This window comes from Schistocerca nitens, chromosome 2 (assembly GCF_023898315.1).
Source record: "Schistocerca nitens isolate TAMUIC-IGC-003100 chromosome 2, iqSchNite1.1, whole genome shotgun sequence".
Lineage (NCBI taxonomy): Eukaryota > Metazoa > Arthropoda > Insecta > Orthoptera > Acrididae > Schistocerca > Schistocerca nitens.
Genome location: NC_064615.1, coordinates 553,405,714 through 553,427,076, shown reverse-complemented (window position 1 = coordinate 553,427,076; position 21,363 = coordinate 553,405,714). Strand labels below are relative to the sequence as shown.

Below are 21,363 nucleotides of genomic sequence, written 5' to 3'. Positions count from 1 at the left end.
TTTACAGGGTGTATCATAACTAATAGTGATAGATGATGTGGTTGAAAGCCTATCACAGAAGTTCCAGTAAAAATGGGTCTCGAAACAAGCTGTTTGCAAGAGAACTGGAGACGTGTGATTAAAACTCACCACTGTATAAAATATTGTTCGTGTTATTGTGGTCTTCAGTCCGAAGACTGGTTTGATGCCGCTCTCCATGCTGCTTTATCCTGTGCAAGCCTCTTCATCTCCGAGTAACTACTTCAACCTACATCCTTCTGAATCTTCTTACTGTAGTCACCTCAAGGGCTCCCTCTATGATTTTTATCACACTTCCTTCCCTCCAATACTAAACTGGTGATCCCTTGGTGTCTCAGGATATGTCATACCAACTGATCCCTTCTTCTAGTCAGGTTGTGCCACAAATTTCTTTGCTCCCCAGTTCTATTCAGTACCTCCTCATTAGTTACATGATCTATGTATCTGATCTTCAACATTCTTCTATAGCACTACAATTCAAAAGCTTCTATTCTCATCTTGTCTAAACTGTTTGTCGACCATGTTTCACGTCCATACATTATTACACTCCAGACAAATACTTTCAGATAAGACTTCCTGACACATAAATCTATATTTGATATTAAATTTCTCTTCATCAGAAATACTTTTCTTGTCATTGCTAGTCTACATTTTATATCCTCTCTACTTAGGCCGTTATCAGTTATTTTGCTGCCCAAATAGCAAAACTCATCTACTACTTTAAGTGTCTTGCTTCCTAATCTAATTCTCTCAGCATCACCTGTTTTAATTCGACTACATTCCATTATCCTTGTTATGCTTTTATTAATGTTCATCTAATGTACTCCTTTGGAGACGCAATGTAATCAGCAAACCTCAAAGTTTTTATTTCTTCCCCTTGAACTTTAATTCCTACTTCAAATTTTTCTTTAGTTTCCATTAATGCTTGCTCAGTGTAGAGATCGAATAAAATCAGGAATAGGCTACAACCCTGTCTCACTCCCTTTTCAACTACTTCTTCCCTTTCATATCCATCAACTGTTGCAACTGCTGTCTGATTTCTGTACAAGTTGTAAATAGCCTTTCACTCCCTGTATTTTACCTCTGCTGCCTTCAGAATTCCATAGTGTGTGCTGCTGTCAACAGCTTTCTCTATGTATACAAATGCTATAAACATAGGTTTGCCTTTCCTTAACCTACCTTCTAAGATAAGCCATTGGGTCAGTATTACTTTGCGTGTTTCTATATTTCTCCAGAATCCAAACTGATCTTACCTGAGGTTGGCTTCTATCAGTTAACCCATTCTTCTGTGAAGAATTCGTATTAGTATTTTGCAACCATTACTCATTAAACTGGAAGTTTGGTAATATTCACTCCTGTCAGCAATAGCTTTCTTTGGAATTGGAATTACTACATTCTTCTGAAACTCTGGGGATATTTCACCTGTCTCATACATCTTGCACACTGGATGGAACAGTTTTGTCATGGCTGGTTCTCCCAAGGCTACCAGTAGTTCTGACGAAATATTGTCTATCCCAGGACCTTGTTTCGACTTAGATCTTTCAGAGCTCTGTCAAATTCTTCTTGCAGTATCGTATCTCCCCTCTCATCTTCATCTATGTCCTCTTCTATTTCTATAATATTGCCCTAAAATACATCTCCCTTGTACAGACCATCTATACACACCTTCCACCTTCAAAGTTTCCCTTCATTGCTTAGGAACAGTTTTCCATCTGAGCTCTTGATATTCATGCATTTGCTTCTCTTTTCTCCAAAGTCCTCTCTAATTTTCCTGTATACAATATCTACCTTTCCCATAGTAAAATATGCTTCTAAATCCCTACATTTGTCCTCCAACCATCCTTGCTCAGCCATTTTGTACTTCCTATCAAACTTACTTTTTAAACATGTGTGTTCCCTTTCATCCACTTTGCATTTTTATATTTTCTCCTTTCATCAGTTAAATTCAACATCTCTGGTGTTACCCAAGGATTTCTGTTAGCCCCCGTCTTTTTAACCACTTGATCCTCTGCTGCCTTCACTACTTCACCTCTCAGAGCTACCCATTCTTCTAATGTATTCCTTTCCCTTGTTCTTGTCAACTGTTTCCTAATGCCCCCCTTAAACTCTCAACAACCTCTGGTTATTTCAGTTTATCCAGGTCCTATCTCCTTAATTTCCTACCTTCTTGCAATTTCTCCAGTTGTAAACTACAATTCACAACCAATAAATTGTCTTACAATTTAGAACTTGGTTCTGACATCTCTGTCTTACCTTTATAAACAGTCTGAAACAGTCCTGTGTCTCCATGTCTCTTCCACGTATACAGCCTTCTTTCATGATTCTTAAACCAAGCGTTAGCTATGATTAAATTATGCTCTGTGCAGAATTCTACCAGTCAGCTTCCTCTTTCATTTCTTTCCCCCAGTTCATATTCACCCACTACTTTTCCTTCTCTTCCTTTTCCTACTATCGAATTCCAGTCCTACATGACTATTAAATTTTCATCTCCCTTAGCTATCTGATTAACTCCTTTTATCTCATCACACATTTCTTCAATCTCTTCACCGTCTCCTGAGCTAATTGGCATATAAATTTGTACTAAAGTGGTTGGTGTGGGCTTCATGTCTATCTTGGTTACAATAATGCGTTCAATATACTGCTCATAGTAGCTTATCCATATTCCTATTTTCTTAGTCATTATGAAACCCCCTCCTGCATTAGCCTTATTTGACTTTGTATTTATAACCCTCTATTCACCTGACCAGAAGTCCTGTTGCACCTGCCACCGAAATTTACTTACTCCCATCTTATCTAACATCAACACATCCATTTCCCTTTATAAATTTTCTAATCTACCTGCCCAACTGAGGGATCTGACATTCCATGCTCCGATCTGTAGAATGCCTTTTGTTTCTCCTGATAACAATGTCCTCCTGAGTAATCCCTGCCCGAAAATCAGAATGGGGGACTATTTTACATCCGGAATGTTTTACCCAAGAGGATTCCATCTTCATTTAACCACTGTGGAGCTGTATGCCCTCGAGAAAAATTACAGCTGTATCCTCCCCTCAATTTCAGCCATTTGCGGTACCAGCACAACAAGGCCATTTTGATTGATGTTACAAGGCCAGATCAATCAATCATCCAGGCTATTGCCCCTACAGCTACTGAAAAGACTGCTGCCCATCTTCAGCAACCACACAGTTGTCTGGCCTCTCAACAGATACTCCTCCGATGTGGTTGCACATACGTTATGGCTTTCTGTGTCATTGAGGCACTAAGCTTCCCCACCTACAGCACGGTCCAGGGTTAATGTGGGGGGGAGGGGGGGGGGGCAGTATAAAATATTGTTCTAGAAAGAACAAATGCACTTGAAACATACGGATTTTGATTAAGACTTCAGAGTAAAATATTGTCCTTGAAATAACACATTCATTTGAAATGTAAGATTTTTCATTAATTCACCATCTAATTGGGCTTAAACTTCATCCTTGGCCATCATTTGGAGAATGTGGTAGGTACATGATGGAGCACCAGCAAATTTTGCTGCAGATAACTTGCCAATATGGTCCAAAACGGTTAGGGAGGGCAGGATGTGTACATTGGCCACCACAATCCCTTGACCTCAAATTTCTGAATTTTTCTGTTTTGGATCATTGCAAAAGTGAAGAGCACAGCACTCCCGGTGATATGGTTAAAGAACTGAAACAGCAAATTGATAAGCAAATGTATAAGATGATTCACAGTTGTGTGGAACAATTTGTAACTCACAGCAAAGACAAGTGTAGTGCTGCATCTAAATGAGAGCATGATATGTGAATTTTTCTGGCTCAATATTATGTAAAAATCAACACCTATTTCTTTCAGGAACTGTTTATAATGTATATGTTTTACAGATTTTTTTGCTGATATCAGGTAATGCAGCACACTTTCTAAACAAATTAGAAGTATTTTGAATATTTTTGAAACTGCTTAGGGTTATTAAAAAAATTACACAGAAATTGATACAATTTTTTTCCCAAGTTGAGGTACCATTTAATCCAATGTTATACATTTGAAGGAGACCAAATTTTTACCAGATATGCATGACATGATGGCTGAGGCACTAAACCTATTTAATTCCACCTATTATGTATATTACAAGGATAAAAAAACATCACATCTTACATTTTAATTTTTTCCTAATAAAATGTTATCTTTTCTATAATATAGTCAAGTCTGCAATAAAGCTTAGGTCTCTACATAAGTATGGACTATTGCAAGTTGCACAAAAAAATTACAGTAATGCTTTATAAACTTTAGGAAATGTTTGAACCTGAATTCTGAAAAATGCAACTTGCGGGAAATTGCGAATGAAGATATGAGTCAAATTAAACTGTGCCTCAGAACATTCCTGAAGCATAGTCTTCATCCTGCAGAATTTCTTCATCTTCAAGCTTCCTCTTGGCATTCCTTTTAGCACTTCTTGCTTCTTAGGTAACTTGAAGAGCGAATCTTTCAGCTTCGTGCACCCGTTGTCTGTCACACGCAAGCAATTGACTTCCATATTCGAGCCACATTTTATGCCTAAATTTCTCAGGACTTCCAACCTTCCTATCACTCCATCACTGAAACATATCACTGCATCTAATACACCAAATTTTAATGTATTTAGTACTACAAAAACATTCTTGGGTAATGGTTGAAACTTTCATTTGTATTCTGAGTGCCCCCATGAAGACATTTACTAAGCAAAACAAGGTCACTCAGGTCTCTAAAAATTGGTTTTATTTCATTCATAACAAGCTCAGGAAGAGAGTACTTATGATGGTATATTTGACCACTTTCTTTTGCTTTTTGGCAACCACACCTAGAATCTGCTCCTTTAGGGCAAAGCCCATGAACAGGGTGGTCATCTGTGGACAACTTATGAAAGTAAGTGGCCCATACAGCTTTTATCATTGCTGTAACATCATTCAGAGGTGCAGTTCATCTAACGGCCAGTCTTTAATAACTCTGAAGAAAGTCGATTTCAGTTTCTGTCAATTTGCCTCAGCCAGACAGATATTTTCCATCAGACAGCAGCTTTCCTTTCATTTCTCTTCGTAGCTTCCTCAATGTAGCACCCATCCTCTTTGCACATGTCCGCAACACTTCAGTTTTGTTACCAGGTATCACCATAACCTTAATTTTATTGAAAGCTTTAGAGTCACCATCATCTAGGTACTTCTTATATCTAATGCTATAAACAAGCACCAACCTCTGAAATATTTTTAGAGCTCCATCACACTCCATACCTCCACTGAAACCATCATAATTCGTAGAACACTGATGTTCAATATCTCCTTCAGTGTTACCATGGCACATGTGGCAGTACTTAGATACGCACTCAACATCAACAACTTTTCCATTCTCCAGAGAAGTAGCACTTACAACACCATTCAAGGAACAATGTCCTTGACTTGCCATTGCCATGTCCCATCAAGTGCAACAGCGACGTCCCCGGTTCCACTAACATTTCCAGTTTCTTCTACTGCACATTTCACAGATGCTTTAGACACAACCATCAAGGCACCTAAAAGTATTTTTGGCATATTTGCTGAACCTACTGGCAGGAGGAGGAAGATCCATCAAACCACAAACCCATTTAACAGCCTTTTTTCCTTTTCCTATTGCACACATTGCATACACTAACTTCAAATTCATGTCATATGAATTATGTATAATGTTCGAAGTCATTTTTAAGGTAGATTTATTACATGGTCTACACAGAACAACTAATTTTAACGCTAAACCTTTCTGCTACTTTGTAGTTCAGTTATTTCCAGACAGCCTACACCATCACATTGCTTACATTTCGCCACTTCCTTTATCAAAGAAGATAAGATGCCCACATCAACAACAATAAATCCACTACAAACAATATCATTGTTGTGAATTTTAAAATTTTCCCGGCGAATTGACTGTTCAAACAAATTTCGGGCTTGCAGCTGGTCGTCGTTCAATACTTCGCACGATATTTCAACTGGGCACCTGCCAGTCATCTTCAGATGAGCCGTCGCAGACTGGCGAAAACGGACGACGTTTTCGCCAGTCTGCGACGGCTCACCTGAAGATGATTGGCAGGTGCCCAGTTGAAATATCGTTTGAAGTATTGAACGACGATCGGCTGCAAGCCCGAAATTTGTTTGAACAATGTCATTGTTAACACAAATTTGAATCACCAAGAGGGGTGCCATGTGGGAATTTCTTCCCTGAAGAACTGATACATAGGTTACTTTCAACAGTGTGGTTTGCTTTGTTTGTGAACTGGTTACCTTGGAATTTCTTAATGTGTGGCATAGTTCGCATTTATTGCACACTAAAGGATATGTACTTCCATAAATATATGTAGCACTTTGGTAATAAACATTCAGTAACATGTGAACAAACTGCTTCAGCAAAACAAAAGTAAATATTAGTAACGATAATCATTTACAGACACTAGACACCTGCATTGTTACCAACATATACAATGTATCATACGTATAATCACTGGAAACAGAAAGTTCAGAGTTCTTTTCAAAATAATACTGTAACAGAAATAAAGGGGGCATGGTGGCATACATGACCGTAACTTTAAAATTTGGTATATATAGGTCATTTTTCATCTGAAACCCTATAATGTATACAGGGTGAAGCGGAATTCCCGCACTCGGGCTTCACAGCACAACTCCTCACGTGCCATCGATAAAAAAAATGTCTATCACAAAATTTCATCCGGCAAGTACATCCAGCATAAAAAGGATGTTAAAGAGTAGCAATCTGGCAACACGGGAACTACATGTATGGTAACTACCTCTGTTAGCATATGCTAACTATGCTGTACAGTTGGTGCAAGGGATAGAGTTCTGGGTTAGCATGCAGGAGGTCGAGGGTTCGATGAGGGGTGGGGCACTTTTTTTTTATATATTTGCTTATTTCATTCTGACATTTCATACTGTAATATACAGTTTCTTAGGTCACCTGTATCCTAAATTTACAGCATTTTGTAACAATGAATACATTGATTGACAAATGACTTGTCATAGGACAGAATAACTACAAAAACAATATCAATTAAAAAATGCTAAAGATGATAGCACAGTACAATAACACATCATCTACTAGTCATTTATACTACATGTAATGTGAGCACTCAGATGTCGCATGTTAGCAACCAGTGACAACATTAATGTCCATATTAATAACTGCACGACCTTCACAACAGAATATGTTGTCCTCAGAACAACAAATGCTCAAAGCGACATCTCTGCTGGTCCAAACATTGCGCAACCCATCGGATCATACAGCTCTGGACCCTTCACAGCAAAGCTATGTCCACAGTAACGGGAGCAGAATGCACATATGCTACCAATTCTTCCACATTCGTCGGCAGAATAGAGTACACATGCTCCTTCAGGTGTCTCCACAGGAAAAAAATCCTGGGGATTTAGGTCATGTGAACAGGGTAGCCATACAACTGAACCTGCATGTCTGAGCCATTCCCCTGAAAATGATCTGCCCAAATACTGTCGCACATTCATTCCAGAATATGGAGGTGCACCATCATGCTGGAACCATATCCTCTGCTGAACATGTAGTGGAACATGTTCCAGGGCATCAAGCAGATAGTTTGAGAAGAATGCATGATCCCTTCATGCAGTCAATCAGTCAGGCAACATGTAGGGGCCCAAACACCTGTCGCCCAATTTTCCCAGACATTGAAACCAAAGCACACTTGACACCCATGGTCGTGGGTGACATGTGGGTTAACCTCACACCAATGGTGGACATTGTGCATATTGAAGACACCCTCATGAGAGAATGCTGCTTCATCCGACCATATTATGGTGTTCATGAAGTCATCGTTGGCTTCCTGTTGTTGTTGGAACCACTCACAGAATTGCATCCACTGATCGTGATGTGCAGGAGACACGCAGTTGCCTTGCTACGCTATGTGAACTTCGCTGAGATTCTTGGTGTATGACCTCCAGAATACCTTCCTCAGTAGCTGGAGTACGGAGAGTCCGTGGACGACCTCTGTCAAGCGACTGTGGAAGAAGAAAACCTGACTCCCAAAGGTGCAGATCTAGACAAAAAAACACTTTTTTATTTGGAATGCGTTGACAAGGATATCTAGCAGCATATTCACGAGCGGCAACACCAGCCTGGTTATCAGACACACCAAGGACCAGAAGCACATCCACGTATTCATCGTTTGTGTACACCATATGTCTGCCACACTGGTTTAGAGGTTTACAATCAGAAAATTCGATACGTGTATGCGTGTACATTGGACTCTGTCACGAGCGCGTTATGCCGCTCGCTACTAGTTCCTGTCTGGTGGACATTGCTTACAGTATAAACATGCCGTCAGTCCTGAGCGCTGTTCCACCTAACGCGCATTACCCCTCTGACAGATATTGTTCTGCATGATTCATCCCGACGCCGCTAATTGTGAAAGGTTAGATTTTGAATTACACAGTTTCGCTAACCGTAATAGACATGATGTTTCCACAATCCCATTGATATAATAATAACAATAATAATAACAATGCATTGAGATACTTACTAAACAGCATGCAGTTACCAGACACAGTGTTGAAAGGTATAATTAGTGGGACCATGGTGATAACACATACAAAAAGTAACCGAGTATGGACATTATTCGCAAAGCACATTGCTTAGTCCTACTGGTAACATAAGCTCCTAATGAAATGTAACGGACCTGAATAAAGCAAGAATAATAGTTGAAACTAATCTATGGGACCACTGAAGGATGGTACAAAGAAAACAGGTTTCGCATCTAGTAGATGAAGTGGTGCAAATAAATTCACACCCAAGATGTGGAAATGGCTACTTTCAAAGCTGACCAATCTTCCATTTCTACAATTGTAGCAGGTAGGTGCAAATGTGTTACACAGGATCCACTGCAATTGCTGTTGATGATTAAGATGCCAGATACTGTACCTCCTGGACTACATTTACTAAATAAAAAACATGTTGTGTTATTGTACTGAGCTATTATCTTTAGCGTCTCAAAACTGATATTGTTTTAGTAGTTATTCTGTCCTATGACAGGTCATTTGTTTCAACTGTCTATTTCTTATTTGTCTAAGCAAGTATTTGTTATGGTAAGTGTTACAAAATGTAAATTTAGGATACATGTGACCTAAGAAACGGTGTGTATTACAGTATGAAATCTCAGAATGAAACTAGAAAAAAAAAAAAGTGCACCCCAACCCCGGATTGAACCCTTGACCTCCTGCATGCTAACTCAAAACACTATCCACTGCCCCAACTGTACAGCAGAGCTAGTATGTTCTGACACAGGTAGTTACCATACATGTGGTTACAGTGTTGCTAGATTGCTACTCTTTCTAACGTCCTTTTTCTGGCGGATGTACCCGCCGGATGAAATTTTGTGACGGACATTCTTTTATCGCTGTGAAGCCCGAGTACGCGAATTTCGCTTCACCCTGTATATCAATGTAATTTGGAAAGACTATAGAATTTAATAAAGTCATAAAAAAATTTCGATTTTTCCACCATTTATGAGTACCTTGTATCCTTAACATGTTGACTGCCACAAGCTTAACGGTAGACATTTCAGCAACAGGCCATGCCAGTCACATGGTGTTAGGCATGATGTTCTGTGGCTGCCAGCACCCACATGGCAGTCAATTTGTTAAACAGATACAGGTGTACAGTAAACTTCAACACGTAATATGCTGGAAGGACATTATATTTCGTGTTAAGGCAGGTCACTGATGAAATGTGAGCCCGATGAGATGGGGACAAAATCAAAAACTTCACTTTTCAAATGCATATCACATCACTTCCTTCCAAATCTAACTTTTCTTTGATATCTGGGTAAAGTATCCCCCCCAATTCTTATCTGACTGTCTTGCATGCTGATAATTACATTTTCAAGGGAGTGCTCTCAAAGTTTCTCAGAATGTTTCTTACTAACTATTTTATTTATGATTCTTTGCCTTTAACATGTCTAAAATTCTACTTTTTACTTCAATCATTATTATTAGTTGTCTTATTTATATTCCCTAAAACCTGAGAAATTCTTATGTGGCAAAAATAGCAGGTAATAGAGACACAAATATAAGAAACAAATCTGATAAAAAAACAATCTGCTTAGGCCGCACTTTCATTAATATGTTAGTACAACTAGTTCTCTTTCTGAGATATTTTAATAATCTTGGAATGGAATCATATATATTTCAATAAAAACAAGGCAACATACAATGATGGTTCCAAACTGCCTTTAGTTCCACTTTCATTTTGGAATGAACATCAGCCTAGTTACTAACAATAAATTTTAGCATTGCTTTTTTACATATAGACCTACACAATGTAAACTGAAGTGCATGGTGAAGGGTACTTCTCATTGCACCTGTATCACATGTTAGGGGTTCAAAAAAATGGTTCAAATGGCTCTGAGCACTATGGGACTTAACTTCTCTGGTCATCAGTCCCCTAGAACTTAGAACTACTTAAACCTAACTAACCTAAGGACATCACACACATCCATACCCGAGGCAGGATTCGAACCTGCGACCGTAGCAGTCGCGCGGTTCCGGGCTGAGCGCCTAGAACCGCTAGACCACCGCGGCCGGCTTAGGGGTTCATCTTGTACCATTCAGTGTGTTTGCATTGGTGCATAATGCAATTAATCTTGTCTTTGCACTCTCTGTGAGGCTTCAGGCATCTGCCAGTTTAGTTTTTCAGTATCTCTGTGATGTTCCTCCATGGTTCAAAATACCTGTGAACATTTGAACTGCCCTTCTTATTCCGTATCCCCTGTTAGTCCTCTTTGGTGAGAGTCCCACACACTTGAGCATTACTGTAGGATGGGTCACATGAATGTTTTAAAGACTGACTGCATTTTCCTAGTAGCCTACCAACAAACCAAAATCCAATTAGTGTCTGAGACCATGTGACCATTCCATTTCAGATCCCCTTTATTGGTTGACTGATTTCAGCTATGACTCACTGACATTTTATTCATAGAATAGTATGTTTTACTGTCTTGCGAAACACACGATTTTATGCTTCTGAACATTCAATGCAATTAACAATATTTACACCACTTATGAAACCTTATCAGTATCTGACTGAACATATGTGCAGCTTTATTCAACTCCCTATTCAGATCTGCTGTAATCTTCTTTTACTTCCTTTCCTGATCAAAACATTACAATGAAAAGTAATTATTTCATTCATTATAATAAAGAATTACAGTAATGAAGTGCTGTGCACCATTAATGGTCTAAGATAATGCCTCATGTCTGACAAGATCTTTGGCAGTATTTTTTTCATTTACTCCAACTACAAAGAAAATTTGCAACTACCGTTAATTCCAGTTATTGCTTGCGCTGTTACTTTTTCTTTCCTCTGTGTCTTCTCAGCAAAACATGCTTCTTTATAGCTATAGACTATAGTGTCATCAGCATCAACTAACATAAATTTTTTATCATGATTTAGATGCTGTATTTGCATCCCACCTGGAAGTAAATACAGAATATTTACACACAATAAATTCATATTCAGACTCATTGATTACAGTCATTACATATGATGTGTTATAATAAAATATTCATAACAGGGGGCCTACATACCTAGAGCTGCAGTAACCTGCGTGCTGGATAGTTCTGGCTTTTTAAACAGACTTTCATTTGTGGATAATGGCGTAGACTTTGTAGACGCAAATGATATGTCAGAAAGTGTACCTGCAAAAAATGACTTAATTGATAAATTAGCTAAGATTATGCTTTATAATGTCACAGAAAAATGTATGATATTTGAAGAACTAGCACATGTGAATTTACGATTAATTATTCTCAGGTTAAACATTTAAAAAATGTTTTACTCAATGGGATAAAATGAAGAAAAGAAAAATGACACAAGTAAGTTAAACATGGGCAGTGCAGTGTAGATTACTCCATATGACATTCACAGCCAATACAAAATTAGCAGCAACTTAATGTACAAATTCCAACATCTACCTTTTGCAGATAAAAAGAATAAAATAAAAAGTTTATCATATATTTATGGCAACAAATTTCTGAGTGAGATCAAATGCTGCTCTGATTACAAAGCAAAAGGACATATGTACACATTCTTTAACATGCCTGAGCACATGTTTCTATGTCTGAGCACATGTTTCTATATGAAGACATCATCAGGTAGCCTAACAGCACTAAGGACGAACACATAATATCTCCTCTTTAAATAAATATCCCTTTGTGGATCTAAAAAAAGATAAACAATCTGTGTCTGTACTCCTCTGAAATACATGTAACATTAGAATAAACTAACAGAATAATAAACTAATGGACTATGTAATAATGACTAAATTTAAACTGCACTGTTTTTGTTATTCGCACCTTATGTCTGCTTTTTGTAACCTGATTTCTTTCTTGTTCTCTTTCTCTCTCTGTCTCCTTCTTTCTCAAATTTGACTGTGCTATACTCAATATACTACTTAAGTATGTAATGAATCAAAATGGACCAAATAATGAAATGAAATAAATGAAGCTGATACTGGTATGTTGACTAAACAGAAAGGTTGAATAAGTTCTATAAATGACTCAAACTAAGGAGTTGGAACAAATCAACTTGACAAAGCAGCTGAAGGTGATAAGTAGGCCTATATGTAGACTAAGTCTTTCAATGACTAAAAATACAAATGTTATGAAAATTTTCATATTGATTAACCCTAAGCTAAGTGACATGGAGCACTTACATGGCTGAAACTGACAAAGAGTTGTGGAAGAAATAAATTTAATCTGGTTTACAGTACTATGTCTGAATTTAATTAATGGAAAGAGTAAAGATAAACAGCTACCATAAAGTTGAGGTGTTGAGCAGTTGATAGCCACATAAAAAGCTGCACGGTGGGCTACTTCATACCTTTCATTACTAGCACTCCAGTCAAGATTTCCTAGTATCACATTGTGGCATTTAAGAGGCTCAAGAATAGCACAGTACCAGTTTCTTTCCCCTTCATTTCACAACCCACTGGGCATAAAGTGTTGTCAGAATAGCGATGTTGCACATTCTTTCTGTTCATCTACTAATACACAACATCGTCTAAATGGTGAAAGTGGCTCGAGCAGATTTAGATTACATTAGGTTATATTCAGTTTTCCTTACACAGACCTAAAAATTTGATCATTCTCATGAGTGTGGAACATGTCAGAAAGTATAACATAAAAAAACATAGAACATTTGAATATAATACACAATTCCCCAAACATCTGTCAGGAGATGGTCAAAATATATGAATACATTACAGTGAACTGGAACTGCTATTATTTACATAACGAATAGACTGTCGGTATGGAACATAGTTATGCACTTTTAATAAATTATCATACAGAAAATACCTAATTTTGACGTGGTGACCAAATGTAACAGATATTTTTATTTAAGCTGGTCTGACAGTCGCTGTTAAGATATTCATCTATAGGGTAGGAGGAGTTGCCTACCAAAAAGTCTTTCAAGCTCTGTTTAAACCATCCTTTACCTGAAACCAAGTTTTTAATGGTTGCTGTTCATTTATTGAAAAGGCTTGTTTCTGAATATTGGACGCCTTCTTGGACCAATGTAAGATATTTTTAGATCTTTATGTAAATTGTTCTTATTCCTAGTATTGAAACTATGTACTGAGCTACTGATTGGAAATAGAGATATTATTTGCAACAAATTTCATTAAGGAATGAATATACTGAGACGCAGTGATCAGAACATCCAGGTCCTTGAAAATATTTATACATGATGTTCTCGAATTTATACCACAAATGAGTCTTATTACATGCTTTTGCACTTTAAAAACTTTTTCTCAGTTTGATGAGTTACCCCAGAATATTATTCCATATGACATAATAGAAAGAAAGTAAGAAAAGTATGAAGTTATTTTGAATATTTATTTCCTACGTGTGACATCTTTCGCATTACAAATGCAGACTTGTTCAGGCACTTCAGCAGTTCTGTGGTATGTCCCTCCCACCTGATTTTATCATCGAGTTGTTACTTCAGAAATTTAACACTGTCAACCTCTTCTAACTGCATATCATCTTATGCTATACACATGCTAGAATGAAATCTCTTAAAAGTTCTCAACTACATATAGTGGCTTTTTACAATAACAGTGAATTAGCTTTAAACCCTTTATTAATATCAGTGAAAATTTCTAAATCTTTATTTTACTTGGTATTTACTGCAATGTTTATATCATATGCTATTAAAAAAACCCTAAGCATTTGACAATGAAACATACATGAGGTCATTAACGTACACAACAAAAAGCAATGGACATGAGATGAAATCTTGAGGAACACAACTTGTAGTTAATTCCCAATCAGATAAAGACTGACTGCTTACTCAACAGGTACTTCGTGATGATATCCTTAGTTCCCTGTCAAATCAGTCATGCAAGTGATTTGTAAGCACTCTTTTGTTGGCTGATTGCACTTCCCCAGTATTCTAGCAATAAACTGAAGACTACTGCCTGCTTTACTCATGATCAGACCTATGTAACCATTCCATTTCATACCCCTACAAAGTGTACACCCAGGTACTTGTATGATTTGGCCAATTCCAGCAGTGACTTATTGGATTTACGGTCATAAGATACTACTTGAATATTTATGCAGCTTCTCTCGGATACTACTTCATTATAGATAACTGCTTCATCTGTAAAAAGTCTGAGGTTACTATTAATATTGTTTGCAGTGCCATTAAATACACCTTGAACAGCAAAGATCCCAACACTCTTCCTTAGGGCAGCACACGAATTTAATTCTACATCTGACAATGACTCTCCATCCAAGGTAACTTATTGCATCCTCATTACGAAAAGTCCTCAGTCCAGTTACAAATTTCACTTGATACCCTATATGATCATACTTCTGACAAAAAGTGTAGGTGTGGTACAGAGTCAAATGCTTTTTGGAAATCAAGAAACACTGCATCTACCTGACTACCTTGAGCCAAAGTTTTCAGTATGTCGTGAGAAAAGTGTGAGTTGGGTTACACATGACTGATGTTTCTGGAATCCATGCATGCTGGCATCGAGGAGGTCATTTTGTTCAAAATACTTCATTATATTTGAGATCCGAATATGTCCTAAGATTCTACAACAAATCAGTGTCAAGAATATTGGAAGGTAGTTTTGTGGATCACTTTTAGTACCCTTCTTGTAGGCAGGTGTGACTTGTGCCTTTTTCCAAGACATGGGCACGGTTTTTTGTTCAAGGGATCTACAATAGATTATACTTAGATGAGGGGTTACTCAACCTCAAATTCAGTATTTCAGTTTTAACGATCTCAGCTGTTTCTCAGCACCACTGACACTAATATTTGTTTCATTCGTCTTTTCTGTAGTACAAGGATGAAATTGGGGAAATTCCCCTGGGTTTCCCTTTGTAAATGAATATTTGAAAATGGACTTAAGAATTTCATCTTTTGCTCTGTTTCCCTCAATTTCAGTCCCTGTCTCATTCACTAGGGACTCGACATTAACTTTGGGGCCACAAACAGCCTTTACATACAGCCAGAATTTCTTTTAACTTTGGTGTCACTAACAGCCTTTACAAACAACCAGAATTTCTTTGAATTTTGTGAAATTTTATTAGACAATATTCTGCTACGGTAGTCACTGAAGCCATCACGCATTGCTCTCTTGACAGCCAAACGTGTTTCATTCAGCATCTCCCTGTCTATAGCCCTATGCTTTGTTTCATACCTATTATGTAGTAATCTCTATTTCTTTATAGTGACTGTATACCATGGAGGTTCCCTCCCATTATGAACTGTTCTACTGTATTCATACCTGTCCAGTGTGTGGTCAGCTATTCTTCTATTCTGACATGGATTCCATCAAGGCTGGAGTTTTGTTCAATTTTAATGATATCAGCTGTTTCTCAACATCATGACACTCACTTCTCCCAAAGTATCATCTGTCATAAAATCTTTGCAGCCAAAGTATTCTAGTGGTTATGATAACATAACAATGAAGTTAGTCAAAGAATGTTCATGTTAGCCAAGTTGTATCTTAGGTTATTTGGGTAATCAATCTCTTATCAGTGGAACATTTCCAGCCTGTCTGAAATATGCTGAAGTTAAGTTTGTTTACAGGAAGGGGGATAAAGAGAAACCATCAAACTATTGACCAATTTCACTTTTGTCAGCTTTTTCAAGTTTTTGAAAAGGTCGTGTTCAAGTGTTTTCTCAAGAATCTGACAGCAAATAATATATTGTCCAAGACATACTTTGGGTTTCTTAAGAGGGTTCCGATATGGAGAAGGCTCTTTAAACATACAGTGACAATGTACTTAATTCACTACAAAACAAATTAGAGGCTAGTGGCATTTTCTGTGGCATGTCACAAACGTTTAATTGTGTGAATCACAGCATTCTCTGAAGTAAATTGGAATGTTATTGTGTCACTCGCTACGGTCGCAGGTTCGAATCCTGCCTCGGGCATGGATGTGTGTGATGTCATTAGGTTAGTTATGTTTAAGTAGTTCTAAGTTCTAGGGAACTGATGACCTCAGAAGTTAAGTCCCATAGTGCTCAGCCATTTGAACCATTTTTTTTCGTTCAAGTCTTACCTAACCAGTTGGTTAGAACTAGAATATTGCTCATGTGTGTGGGACTCGTATCACATAGCACTAACAGGTGATATTGAACATACACAGAAAAGCACAAATGGTCACAGGTTTGTTTAATCAGAGGTAGACTGTCACAGAGGTACTGAAAGAAATGAATTGGAAGACTCTTGAAGACAGATATAAGCTATCTCGAGAAAGTTTATTAACAAAGTTTCAAGAACAGCTTTAAATGATTACTCTAGGGATATACCACACCCCCTGTGTATTGCTCACATAGGGATCATGCAGATAAGATTAGAGTAAGTATTGCATGCACAGAGGCATTCAAACAAGTATTCTTCCCACATTCCATATGTGAATGGAAGAAATCCTAATAACTGGTACAACAGAACTTGCCCTCTGTCATCCAGAGTATAGATGTAGATTTCCATTTTACTTAAGTTATTTGTACAGACTGGTCTTAGATATTCCATTGCACTGTTTACTTAATCTGATAACCCCCAAGCTATCACTAACATAATTAAAGTGCTTATTTAAGAGGTTTGCAACACTACATGCACCTGTTTATTTTTAGAGCTATCTGTTCCTCTTCCTTTCTGGCCACACCTGTCTCTGTCTTAACTATATCCCACAAAGTTTTTATTTTGTTGCCTGATGTACTTATCGTTTTCTCATAAAAGCTGCTTGGATTTCTGGATCACCTCATTATTTTGCAGTATTCTTTGTAATGTATTCCAGTGCTGACATCAGAGCTGTTCCTGAGTAGTAGATAGTTTTCTTTTTGTCCCACATGATACCTTTATTCATTGTGTAATCCACAGTTTATTTTTTAACTTCTGTTTGATATGAGTTAGCTTAAAGGGAATGTAATTTTCAAATCAGGAAGTAAGTGTATTAATGTATTAATATATTAATGTATACAATATATAATGTATTTTCCATTTGAGTCAGAAGTATTGTTGACATCTATCCAGCTGATGTCTTTCAGCAATCTCCTAAAATTATCCATTTTTGACTGGTTTGTTACCCCCCTCAACTCAGTGTTAATAGATTTTAAATCTTGACAAGTTTCAGCATTTAACATAACATGCTGCTATGTCAAGATCAGACAGCTCATGCACTGTTGGTTTTGTAATATAACTCATGGTTGCAATAATTGTTCACTGACAAAGCTTTTCAATAAATCCACATTAAAATCACCAGCAACCATTATTTCTTTGCTTTTTACTGTGAGATGGGGCAACAACAGAGCGTCGAGATATTTTAAGAGGAGGCTAAAATTTCCAAAGGTGCTTTACGAAATACTACTTCAGTCCAAAGCTTGTGAGTGATACTCTGAGCCAAATTTACTAATATCAATATTCTTGAAATAAAACAGTTTCTGACAAATCCTCCTTTCTCCACATTATCTCTACGGCTACTCTTAACTTATGGCCTGTAACATTTCACACACCTATACTTGAAATTAACCGATACAGACGTTATTTATTTTTCATTCACGATGTTGTAATTGAATTTTTGTAGTTTATAAGGAACACAAGGTAAAGCAAAGTTGCATCTTTAAGAAAATGAATGATCAGAAGACCTATGTAACATATCGTTGCTTCTGGATTGTCAAATTTCGTGAAAAACATCTATTTTGATTATAGAATCGTTTCATCAACACTACAGTATTGGTGGGACACAGGCATCCACTTTTATTGTGTAAGAACAAGTTAAACTGCAGCTCACACATTTAATACCCTCTGCGACAGTCTAAACCTATAGCACTGCAATGCATTGTGTATTCGCCGACAGTGAGGTGCCAGGAAGGCGATTAAGTGATTACAGTTATTACAGCATAATAAATATGCAACTTAACCTTCAGAAATACACGATCTACACGCACTCCGTCGGCGTGGAGTTCTCTTCATCGTTACACAAGTCACTAGACTAATGCAATGTACAACAGTCAGTCATATATGGCGCCATTTCAGCTCGACCAATGATCCTCCGAAATACTCGATTATGTCAGCGATGAAAATTTAGACTAGTTCAGTGATTTCACAGCTTCGACCATAGTCTAACATAACAGTCGCGACTCTTCGCCTCGATTTTGTTGCCTACAGCGCCAGCAGCGCCCCAAGCGGCCGGTAGGTTAAAATATGAGTTCGGCGCGATCATGAAAGCGAATAGTGATTGTTTATTTTGATTTACACAATGGTTTTTACCATCGGGAGCGTTTATAGCGCAATAAATTGCAGCAATAACAGGAAGAAGAGACCACAGCTGTCTTTTTTTTTTTTAGGTTTCCTGAGGATCCTGAGATGGATATAGCATGATGTTACTAAATTGTATCGTCAGGATTCAGTTGCAAACTATATGTGTATAAATGATGAATGTTTCGTTTTAGGAGCAGCAAATGGCTAGTTAATAGCAGACGAGAAGACCTTATGAAGAAAGACCCAGTTTACAAGTATAATAATATTAGGTTTTGTTCGCTACATTTCGAACAAAACCAGTTCATGAACGCAGAAAATAACAAACTCGTGTGGAATGCAGCACCCGCACTGTTTGACATTCCAAATAAGCCACCTCAACTGACGAAGAGGAAACTGCCACAAAGATTCGACAGATTTTATTGCGATTTCAAAAGTAATGAAGACAAATTTGGAAGCTTGGTTATTTGCAGTGAAAATGTTTGTTTACCCTAAGGGATTGTGAAAATCAGATGGCTTCAGTTTTTTATGAACATTCTCACAAGAAAAACTGTGGTGAATTATATGTGGACTTGCTGATGGCTATCCCAAGTTTTCCTCCTGGATGTTGTGAAGAAACGAAGGTGCTGTTGATCAAGATATTTGTTAAAGTGAGACTCGTTTACCGGTTCAAATATTGGAATCAAGACTTAGTTTCTAACAACAAGAAAGCAAACAAGAAACTGAAGAAGTTTGCTCATTTGGGCTACTGATTTCTTTGGTATGTATTTCATTCACTTCTGTTGTTAGTCACTTAATTTGCCTTGCTTCTTTCGTGTGATGACATTATTTTGTTAGCGCCCTGTTCGCGGACAGATTGTTTGAAAATTATTCAAATATTTGGTTTTTCGTGAAATGTAATGTAATCAGCTCATTATAATGGTTTCAGCATATTTATCCCACTATTTGGCAGTTGCTTGTCCCAATATAAAGATGAAGGTCGTACTTGTGGCAACAGGCGACAATGACAAACACAGTAGACCTACAGAACGATAAACGAACTGTCGATCGCTTTTGCATGTAGAGGTGCATGTCTGTGCTTCTTACATGTGAATCTGTGTGTTTATATTCTTTTGATATCAACGTGGTAAGCTGCAATTCTGTCCAATGTCACAAGTGTTTCTTCACGAATGTGTTGTAGCTTGCTTCTCTATTCATGGTTTTTGTCCATATTTGCGCTTATTTTAGAATCATTTCGAGAAATATATATGCCTTCTGCTTACACAAACTCTAGGAGGCAAGAAAATAACTCAAATAATTCTGAAATTACGTATGAAATGGATGCAAACAAACATTATGTTTACGACGCGTCTGACGTTCACCTTACCTGCCGCTTGGAGCGCTAGTGTCGCTCCATCTGTCAAACTGCAACAACTTTTACAGCAGTGAGTGTCGCGACTGTTATGTTAGACTGTGGTGATCTCTAAATAACCAATGATAAAAAACCAGTAAAAGTAGCAAAGTAACAAAACGAGAACATCAAAAAAATATGCTAATTTTAAGTCCGATTCACACAATATGTCAACCACGACCGCCTCTGCCGTGCGTCAACGCAACATAACGAAGCGCCATCTGACGTCTTCGTCAAATCTTGGTGATAACAGAATAGGCGGGTCGTTCACACAAAGTTCAGAGTTACAGGGTGGCTGAGCTTGGAATTGTGAGATTTTGTCAGTTTGCCATTTCGTGAAAGCGCAAAATGCCTCCAGTAGCAGAAGCTGTATAGTTCCGTAACACAGTCTTATATTAGACTGTGTCTGTACTGTGTAGGGTCTTTAGAGGCCTCATCACCAGTGATGTGAAAATGACATAAATAGAACTCTTTCACCTCATTTACATGGGCCTTATCATCGATGATGAGAAATGTTGTTGTTGTTGTGGCCTGCAGTCCTGAGACTGGTTTGATGCAGCTCTCCATGCTACCCTATCCTGTGCAAGTTTCTTCATCTCCCAGTACCTACTGCAACCTACATCCTTCTGAATCTGCTCAGTGTATTCATCTCTTGGTCTCCCTCTACGATTTTTACCCTCCACGCTGCCCTCCAATGCTAAATTTGTGATCCCTTGATGCCTCAGAACATGTCCTACCAACCGGTCCCTTCTTCTCGTCAAGTTGTGCCACAAACTCCTCTTCACCCCAATTCTATTCAATACCTCCTCATTAGTTATGTGATCTACCCACCTAATCTTCAGCATTCTTCTGTAGCACCACATTTCGAAAGCTTCTATTCTCTTCCTGCCCAAACTATTTATTGTCCATGTTTCACTTCCATACATGGCTACACTCCATACAAGTACTTTCAGAAACGACTTCCCGACACTTAAATCTATACTCTATAATAACAAATTTCTCTTCTTCAGAAACGCTTTCCTTGCCATTGCCAGTCTGCATTTTATATCCTCTCTACTTCGACCATCATCAGTTATTTTGCTCCCCAAATACCAAAACTCCTTTATTTTAAGTGTCTCATTCCATAATCTAATTCCCTCCACAT

At 37.8% G+C, this 21,363-nt stretch overlaps 1 protein-coding gene across 1 annotated transcript in view; it reads right to left on the bottom strand.

Moving 5' to 3' along the window:
- LOC126234489 (uncharacterized) overlaps positions 1–18,608 on the bottom strand; it is a 95,093-nt gene extending 76,485 nt beyond the window's left edge. The window contains exons 1-3 of the mRNA XM_049943183.1: positions 18,493–18,608; positions 11,634–11,744; positions 11,367–11,519 (exon numbers count right to left, since the gene is read on the bottom strand). Coding sequence (XP_049799140.1) covers positions 11,367–11,519; positions 11,634–11,744; positions 18,493–18,544 — 316 coding nt within the window. The 5' untranslated portion in view covers positions 18,545–18,608. The remainder of the gene's footprint in view (positions 1–11,366; positions 11,520–11,633; positions 11,745–18,492) is intronic.
- Between the last annotated feature and the right edge of the window lie 2,755 nt (positions 18,609–21,363).